The sequence below is a fragment of the Pteropus vampyrus genome, unplaced genomic scaffold, assembly GCF_000151845.1.
Source record: "Pteropus vampyrus isolate Shadow unplaced genomic scaffold, Pvam_2.0 Scaffold7, whole genome shotgun sequence".
In the NCBI taxonomy this organism is placed as follows: domain Eukaryota; kingdom Metazoa; phylum Chordata; class Mammalia; order Chiroptera; family Pteropodidae; genus Pteropus; species Pteropus vampyrus.
The window spans coordinates 2,493,755-2,503,265 of NW_011888788.1; the positions used below are offsets into that span (position 1 = coordinate 2,493,755).

General features: G+C 41.4%; 1 protein-coding gene across 1 annotated transcript in view; it reads left to right on the plus strand.

Annotated features, from left to right (window-relative positions):
* Positions 1-882: 882 nt before the first annotated feature.
* CDS2 (CDP-diacylglycerol synthase 2) overlaps positions 883-9,511 on the plus strand; it is a gene marked incomplete at its 3' end in the record, with an annotated part of 47,934 nt that continues 39,305 nt past the window's right edge. Inside the window, exon 1 of the mRNA XM_011371115.2 lies at positions 883-1,207. Coding sequence (XP_011369417.1) covers positions 1,151-1,207 — 57 coding nt within the window. The remainder of the gene's footprint in view (positions 1,208-9,511) is intronic.

Here is a 9,511-nt window from a genome sequence, read left to right on the forward strand (position 1 = left end):
AAGGAAAACACCTCATTTTATATTTGTTTTACATGTCTTACAAGGCAGCGATTAAGAACCGCTGAAGGCAATGCTTGAGCAACATAGGTTAGTGTGGGCTTTGGTAAGAAAACAGACCTCTAATTCTTAGTGGGTATTTTCTAGCTGTGAGGCCTTGTTTAAATCATTTTCCTTCAGGAAAAAATTTAAACCTATTCAAGTACTTAGGATGTGTTAACTACATAGAGAATCCGGCTATGAACAAAATAGGCAGCATTCCTTTCCCAAAAAACTTTCAACAATCCCAAATACAGAAATTTGAAAAACCACGGAAGATCTTATTTGTAAAATGAAAATCACATCCATTGCCAAGCGTCCTGCAGATCAAATGAGATAAATTAAAGCGACTGCTTGGTTCAGTGCCTAGCACATAATTAACGCTCAGTAAGTACTACAGAGAACTTGGCAAAGCGATGCAGATTGAAGTTTGGGTTTCACTTCGTTACCACGTGACGACCTCAGCTTACACAGCTGGGCTCCCCAGGCCTTTCCTGAGTGGAGAGGCGTCTACCTACATGCTTGAGGGAAGAGACCAGGATACGGAAGACACAAAGCCCAGAGCAGCAAGCAAAGTTCTAGCTGGGCTAGAGCCTGCAGGTTGTCGCCTCTCGCCTTCAGCAACCCGTTACCTCTAGGACCTAGGTGCCAGCACAGATCATCCGCGGTCAGGCTGGAGCTCCTATTGGCTATTCTTCCTCGGAAACGCGCACCTTTTCCCGCCCCCTCAGATTTATGTCCAATGTACGCCTATCTACTCCGCTCCGCCCCACCTTCGCTGCCCCGCCTCCCTGGCGGAATCTTGTCATTGGTAGATCTCCAGGGCCGTGAGAGTGGCAGTGCGCATGCGCACTTGTTCCGGGGGCCCTCCGGGAAGGAGCTAGTTGGCTGGGTTTGGCGCCCCGCCCGGGTGAAAGGGTGGCCGCGGCGCTGGGTGGGACCGAGGTCCGGGGCTGGTGGCCGGGCTGCTGTGGGGCCTACGAGCTGCTGCAGAGCTGTGCGCTGCTCAGGCGGGGCGGGGCCGGCCGAGTGGAGTCCGCGCGCGCCCTGCTGAGCTGCCTGCTCCGGCGGCTGCGCTGCTCTCCAGCGGCGACATCGCGCCGGAGTCTCCGGCATGAACGAGCTGAGGCTTAGGGCGGTCCGCGAGCCGGACGCACCGCCCGAGGACAAGGTAGCTGCGGCATAGGGTTGGACGCGGCCAGCGGGGCGCTCCCCGGAGGTTCGCGGGGGGCGTGCATAAGGGTCGTCTATCTCCTGACCCTTTGTCGCGGCCGACGGCGGCACCGGGCCTGGGCAGCGCGGAGGATCCTTGGGTGCCGGCCCCCAAATAGTGCGCATCAGGGGTCAGCAAGTTAGGGCCTCGGGGACCTGGCTCAGGGATCCGGTTGTGGGTGGTGTCTCCGCGGCGCAGGAAGGGGCGCGCGGTGGTTTACGCACGACCTCCTGCCTCGTAGGTTGGGGGTCCCTCTCCAGGCCCGTACCTCCCGAGGCCTTCCTGGGTGTGAAGACGTCGAGACCCCTCAAAACTGTCTCTGGCAGACGACTACTCTGAACCCGATTTAGGCTCTCCTCACCCCTCTAAAACTTGAAGATTTTGGGGGGAGGTATCAAAACAAGGTCTTGGGACTCGTTTATTAGATTTAAATCCCTCCTGGAAAGTGAAATCTGTTGGCTTTAAGCGGAGAGATCTCTTAACTCATGAAGTGAGCAAGTGTTAGAAGGTATACTCCCAATAGATGAGCTTCTTTCCTGCTTCAAGTGTGGGCGTTGATGGGGTAGAGTAGGGTTAAAAAAGAGGCCATTTTGGCGGGGATGCGGCTGGATGGGGGGGTGAGGGCTGAGAGGAGTAAGATTGCTTTCGTTGAAGTAAAATGTCTGTGTAGGAAAGTCGAGGAAGGTGGATAGTAGTTGTGAGTGTGTAGATGTTGAATGACAGCATAAGGGTTGGTAGTTCGTGGTAGTATTTCAAGCCTCGGGTTAGTGGTTAGGAGCAGTGGATTTGGTAAATGGATCTGTCAGTGATGGGTAGAATGGACTGAGGGAGCTTGGACCAGAATGGAAGAGACTACTTAACTTGGGTGTTGCTAATGTAATGGGTGACCTGCAGATGTTTTCTTTGATCCATATGTCCTTTAAAAACGAGAAGATTTCTCGTAACAGTCTGAATTTCGTGCTTTTTATCTTGGATAATTGGAAGATCTGCCATCACGTACCCACCTAATTAATTTGACTGGAGCTGAGAAACAGCTGTTCCCACATGTGCCTGTTGCTGCACAGTAGGCCTACAGCGCCCACTTATGTAACTTGCAGGTTTTGATAACTAGAGGAAAGGAACATTAGGGAAATATCAGGAAGGAAGAAAACACAAGATTTGGTGACAGACTGTCAACAGAGCATTTATACTAGGAGGAATGTTTTGGGTGAGAGGTAATGGGGTTTTCAGATTTTTTTGTTGTTGCTATTGACAGTGGATCATTCAAGGAGAACTCTCCATATTAACTTTTAGAATATATTTTGGAGAAAGTTTAGGACTTCAGCTCAAGTTTGAGTTGCTTGCATAGACAAGGTACTTCAAAATCTCTAATCTTTCCATTAAATACCCTGGTTGGGTCTGAAAGAACCCTGTACCCACCCTGCACATACTAGTTGGTGAGTATTCAGATGTTTGGAGTCTATGTCAGCCCTGTTTAAGGGTGACAGGTCAGACTTGATGTTAATGGGACTTTGTGGGCCTAGAAGATGTGAGAAGAGGAAGAAAAAAGACATAGCTAGTGGGCTAAATTTTTGAAAAACTATTTGTAATAACAAAACCACACATGAGTACATGCACAGAAAAACGTTTCTACCCTCCCCACCCAACTCCTTGGATCCATCTCCCAGAGGAATAGTTCCAGCTGATTGTTAAATACTTTCTCATCTCCGTTTTCCGTAGGGAGGACATGAGGAGCTGTCCAACTGAAGGTGCCTTAATTTTTTACAAGTGCCCTTAAACCACTTTATACAATGATAATGCCTGGGGTTGTGAGGTCTGCTAAGTGCATGTAGCTCCTAAAACACAGTGGCTACTATATTCTGTAAAAAGCCTGACGCAGCCCATTAGCCCAGAATAAGGCAATCAGCTCCTCACCCCATCACTCTGGATTATGCATAGGATTTTTAATAATAAAGATATATCTTAAGAACTGTAAAATGCTTTACCTTTGGTGAGTGTATATAGAGTTGAGTTTTTAAAAATCTTGATTTATTCCATTTCATAGTTTGAACAACTTTGCTGATATTCTTGTTAGAATTTAAGAAAATTAGGAATAGTAATTTAATAGTAGAAGAATTTAGAAAACAATATCAGGTCAATTCATTAAAAGAACTGGAACAAATATGAAAGATTCTTTAAAATGTTATAGTTGCTTAACTGACAGTCATTAATTTCAAAATAATCTGGAGAATGTGTTTATTATGAAAGTCAGAAGGCATTTTGTTATATTTAGCATCCTAGAATGGAATTTTCAAAGCCAGTTGCTAATAAAGGAAATGTTTCCCTCTGGGAACTGTGCTTATAATTTTAAAGTCCCAAAGCACAGTATTGTTGCCAAACTAAGACATTTGGAATTTAAGCTTTGGGAATGACCTTTTTCCTACCCAACCTTGTGTTTACAGTGTAGCTTAAGAAAGAAGAGAATGAAGCATGGACTGGATTGTCATCTTAAAGTTTATAATTGGGTTGGCATTTCAGAGGACTTTGTTTTGGAGGTTAGAGTGAAGGTTCTGGGATTTGCTGCTGTACTTAGATGCTGGGGTGCTATTTAAATTAGAACTTTACTCTTTTCAAGGCTTCCTTTCTAGATTGATGAAACCAGTATTGGGAGGAAATAGTGATGGCATTTAGAAAGGAGAGTTTAAATTTTAACTGAAGACTGGTTAAGAGCAGGGGCTTAGGGTGCTATTCTGAGCATGATGGGTAGAATGACCATCATGCAGTGCTCTCTTCTCAATAAAGCGTGCTTTTTGAAGAAAAAAAAATCAGGTGCTAGATCCATCTTGAGCCTGGGCTCTACTGCTTAAGAGCTGTGTGACTGAGCAAATCACTTGTATAAAAGCCTGTTTGTCCATCTTGAAAATGGGGATGATAAAATAACATGTGCATTAGAGGATATTTGTGTGGATTAAATGAGTGTTCATGTTACATAGGTAGGGCAGGAATAGTCACATTGTAATAATGTGATAGCTATTGTTTCTGATGAAATATGGTGTTATAGAAAACTCATTAAAAAATAAAAAACATCTTGTATCTATGACCATGCCACCCTGAACAAGCCCCATCCCATCTGATCTCGGAAGCTAAGCAAGGTCGGGCTTGGTTAGTACTTGGATGGGAGACTGACTACCTAGGAAGACCAGGTGCTGCAGGCATAAAAAAAATAAATAAATAAGGGATTGTAAGACAAGGTCCTTGCAATCTGTGAGGTCAACCGAGGGTTGCCTCGCCAAAAAACAACAACGATAACAACAAAACATCTTCGACTCTTGGAAGATGATTAAATCTTCAAGTTACAAGTGTTTGGTGTAGTCTTTTCCTACTCATCACCTTTTAGGGAAAGTGTATGGACAGGACTTGGCCTTCTGTACCTATCTTTTCAGTTCATTTTCTTGCTGAATTTTTGTGCTCAGAATCAGTCAAGCTCTAGCTGTGGAAGGGGCATTACTATATACAATTATCTTACCTTCGTAGCACTAGCTGTAATATATTTTAGAACAGTGATGAATAATTAAAAATGTTTTTTTCTGATAGAATTTTAAAACTACTAGAACAATAAAATCTTATTTTAAGAGCTATAATTACTTCAAGTGTAGGAGAAATGCTTTATTTCCAAACAGTTTTTTACATTGAGAAATACTTTGGGTATTGAAAAATTAGTAAGCCCTTAATTATGGTTCTCAGACTTAAATAGGTAGAGAAGGTGAAAGATTGATTTGTCATAAACCCACACTTTAAGTTTCTTAATTATGTTTGTCAAACAATATAATTTTATTTTAAAAACTCAATTACTCCCCAGTTTATGAGTACTTAAAATTAATTTTTTTAAAGCCGAATTTTGTTTAAAATGTTTCATTTGCACAAATTTGTGAGATTTTTCATTAGAAGAATTTATATCTTTTAAAAATGTTAAATTGCTCTCATCAGGTGTTAGAACTTGAAGGGATCCTAAAGATCATTATTTTATAGATGTGGATGCCATAGCTCAGAGAGTTTACTTGCCAAAGGTCACACAACCTGTTAGATGCAGAATGGTTAATAGTATGTAGCTTTTGTAATTCTTGTTTTTTTTTTTCTTTATAATGTTGCATAATGCTGCCTTCAAGGGTACAGAATTAATTTACAGACTTTAAAAACTTTGGCACTGATTGACTTTGATAGAAAAAAAATGCCCAAATGTCATCTCTCTTATGAGGCTACAAAAATTTAAAAAAAAAAAATCCTTCAAAATGTCAAATATATATAAAAAAGTAAATTCTCAGATAGTAAGTGCGGAGTTTCTGAGAAACAGTTTTTTTGGGGGGCGGGGGGGTGGTAAAAGTTAATTAGGTTCATTTTCCCCAGTTATTGTGTGACTGGTGATTATATATTTTGAAACCCATCTCTAGGAGTGGCCACTTGAATATCCTTCAGAGGAACTCCCAGTGAGGTGCAGGCTTCTCACTCTGAACTACATGTGAGGCTGCTCAGAATACATGCTTTCTGCTTCATGACTCTTAGTATCAGAACTGTTTCTCCTAGCAATAATCAGTCATTTGGTGTTCAACACACCTTCTCCTTTGGACATTCATGGAATCCAGTGTCTGCTTTATATGATCTCTGTTAGCTTTGAGGGAGGAGGGCTAGTGTCTGTGTTCATTAGGAAAATGTCCAGGATTTCGTACCAATTTTGGCTCCAAATCCATTCTTTCTCCACTGCTTTAAAGATATTCTATAACTGACTGCATCTGAAATGAATCTTGTAACTAATTTCACAGCTCAAATAATCATTGTTTAAACCTTTTAAAAATTGTCAATATTTCTCATTTGTGTACTCTTCCATCTTTTCTAGGATCCACATAGGTGGAGCGTATTGAACTTGTTAGTGTATTGAACTTGCAGAGTGACTCACCTGCACACAACTTCTTAATCTGTTCCCTGTGCTGTGTGTTACAGCCTCCCCAACCTTCCTGACTGGTGCTGGAGGCTGCTGGGGGTGAGAAAGCACAGTCTTTCATGATCTTACTGTCTCTGGTTTAGAAAAGAGACTGAGACCCTGACTCTTGATTATTTGCCAGGGTTTTGTTGGAAGAATACTAATTCGTTCCTGGCATTGGGCAGTGTTCTTGCCTTCCAAACCTTGTCACGTGGTGGTTGCCTTGTTGGGGCGGTGGTGCAGTGCCAGCGAAGGCATACCTGGTCCACATCAGGCAGCTCACCCTGCCAGTCCTTGATCTTTATTCTCATGCTGTTTTCCCCAACAGTGGGGATGACATAGGACCCACTAAGTTAAGTGACCTTTTAAAGAAAGTTAAACTTTATTATGTTATTTTCCCTAGGCAATGCATGGTTCAGAATTTGATAGGTGCACCGTGAACGCCTCCTTCCTGCCTACCTAGTTTTTCCCAGAGGCAGCCCCTCTTTCCAGATTGTGGTGCTCATGAGTGCCTGAGTGCCTGCTGTCGGGCACTGCAGAAGGACCTGACCTGTTCTTCCAAAATCGGATGTCCTTTTGATTTGTTGCCCTTTGTATTAGAGTCACCACAGGGCCAGCTGGAGCTTCCCAGTGAAGACTTTGCTGTTTTTGAAAGAGTCCTTGAGACCTGAGATTCACTGGCGACACTCTGCTCCTGGGTCTTTGAAGTTGTGGGGACATCTGTCATTGACCCCAGATCCCTCAGTGAGTGATTCTCAGAGCCTCATTTCCACAGTCTGTGTCCTGCCAGTCCTGTGGTTTCAGTGGTCTGCAGTACATTACTAGCACATGTCCCTTAGTCAGCTCACACTTACGGGTCTCCAGTCTGACTTCTCTCCTTCTAGACTTTGACCCTCCCTTCTCCTGTCTCCTCTGCAGAGAGAATCAGATCTCTTGAGTTGCTGCAACTTGAAACTGGTTAGTCCCTGTGTCTCTGCTTTCTCACCTAGTTCAGGTCACAGGTTCTAACCAGGTGTTTGTTACCTGGATTCCTTATCTTTTGCTCTTGTGTATTTCCCATAGTTCAGGAATTAATGCCTGCACTGTTGTAAATCCTTTTAATTGAACTCCTTCCCTTCAGGATTTGTTCTCAGTCCCTTCTAGTCCATCTGTCCTTTGTATTTCTAGCAGCTCTGATACCACCTTATGAATTACAGGGGTAAAAAGAAGAATTCTGGCCCCTTTTTCAGATCTCTTAAACTTGGTCCTTATAGCCTTCTCTCTTAACTAGCTTCCTCCTCGTGATTTGGTGCCTCTATGACATGTATTTTGGCCCTTGCTATTTCCAGCCTCCAAAGTGTGCTTCTTCTCTGTCACCCTTCTCCCTACCTCTACCCATTTAAATCCTATTTTCTCAAAATCCATTTAATATTTCCCCCATCTCAGTACTTCATTAGGCTAGTATTTATTGTAGAAATCACAGAAATGTGTACATATGAGAATGAAATCCATCTACAGTCCCATCATTCAGAGAAACAACCATTATTCAAATGCATCTCTCTCCCATGCATATTGTTGCATGTGGCTGTAAACAGTGGCTGCCATGCATGATCTGATAGTTTGCCTTTTTATGCAGTCAGAGGCGTCTCCTCAAATTAAGTTCATTAAATTCTTTGTAAACACTATTTGAAACTTTTTTAATGATAAAAGAAGCAGGAAAAGAAAAGACATTCATTGTAGAGGCATCAGAAAGAAAAATCACCTTAATCCTGCCATTCAGAGATAACTATTAGTGTTTTGTTGTGTATCTTTTCTTTTTATGCCCTAAACATTAAGATCTTTAAAATTTTTAACCCAGCATCATTTTTAATGGCTGTGTGTTATTTTGTTGTGTGGCTGTACCTTAATTTATTGAACCAATCAGGTATATTAAGTTTTGTTGTTGTTATTGTAAGCAGACTGCAGGAAATACTCTTGTAAAAAACAAAACAAAACATTCTGCATATGCATGCTATCCTTAGATAAGTTCTACCCTCAGACCTGCCCTCAAAAAAAGGGGTTTACATTGTTTCGGCTTTTGGTGCAAATAATATTTTTTCCCCCAGTAAATCTGTAGCCATAACTGCATGAGAGTCTGTCCCTGTGGTCTCTTCTCCCCCACAAATGAATATTGATTATTCACTTGTTTCTTGATCTTAGGAGAGGTGTTATATTATGGCTCTGTGGTTACTAGCACAGACTTGGAGTTGGACTGCTTGGTTTAAACTTGGCTCTGCCACTTATTAGCCTCAGTTAATCTCATCTGAAAAATGGGACTCACAGTGGGGTTGTCTTGAGATACTATTATGCCTTTCCTATGCAAACTGTACCTTAGAATAACCAAATAGTTGATTAGGAGAAGTTTCTTTTTATAGAATAAGTGGAAAAGGACTGATAGAATATTATTATTTTCAACCCCCACTGAATTAATAGAACAAGGTAGCAGCCATGAATGCTGCTGCCATCACAGACAACCAGATATTGCATATCTCTTGATGGAAGTATACAGTACTACTGATGGAATAATCTTGTCCAAAAATCATATCTGAGCCTGATCAGGACTCTAGTCCTAAGAACTAATTTACTGTGCTCGCTTCGGCAGCACATATGCTAAGAATTAATTGACAGAAAATTCAAGGAACAGAAGAACACATTGAAAACACCACCGGACAATTGACTTGATTGCTTTAGAAAATAAATGGCAAGGAGACACCCCTCTCCCTGACTTTAAAAAAAAAGAGAGAGGAGAGTGATAGACATGGAAGATAAAACCTACAGATTAAAAGACTTAATGCACATTAATGATTTCTAGACTTTATTTGGATCTTGATTCAATCAAACTGTCATAAAGACAAAAACGTGAAATTATTAGATAAATTTAAGTACTTAAAGCATTGTTAATTTTTTTAGGTGTGATAATGGTATAGTTATGTTTAAAAGTCCCTATTTAAAAAAACACTGACCATAAAGGAAACAATTGATAAACTGAGCCACATTGAAATTAAGACTTTCTGTTTCTTGAACTATTAAGAAAGTGGAAAGGAAGGCCACAGACAATGAAAAGATATTTATTAAAAATATATCCCACATAGGACTCATATCTAGAATCTATAAAGAATTCCTACAAAATGAATATACAAAAAAGACAACTCAATAGAAAAACAAGTATTTCAGATGGTCAACAAATATATGAAAAAGTGTTCAACATCATTAATCATCAGGGAAATCCAAATTAAAACCCACAATAAGATACCACTATACACCCACCAGAATGACTAAAATTAAAAAGA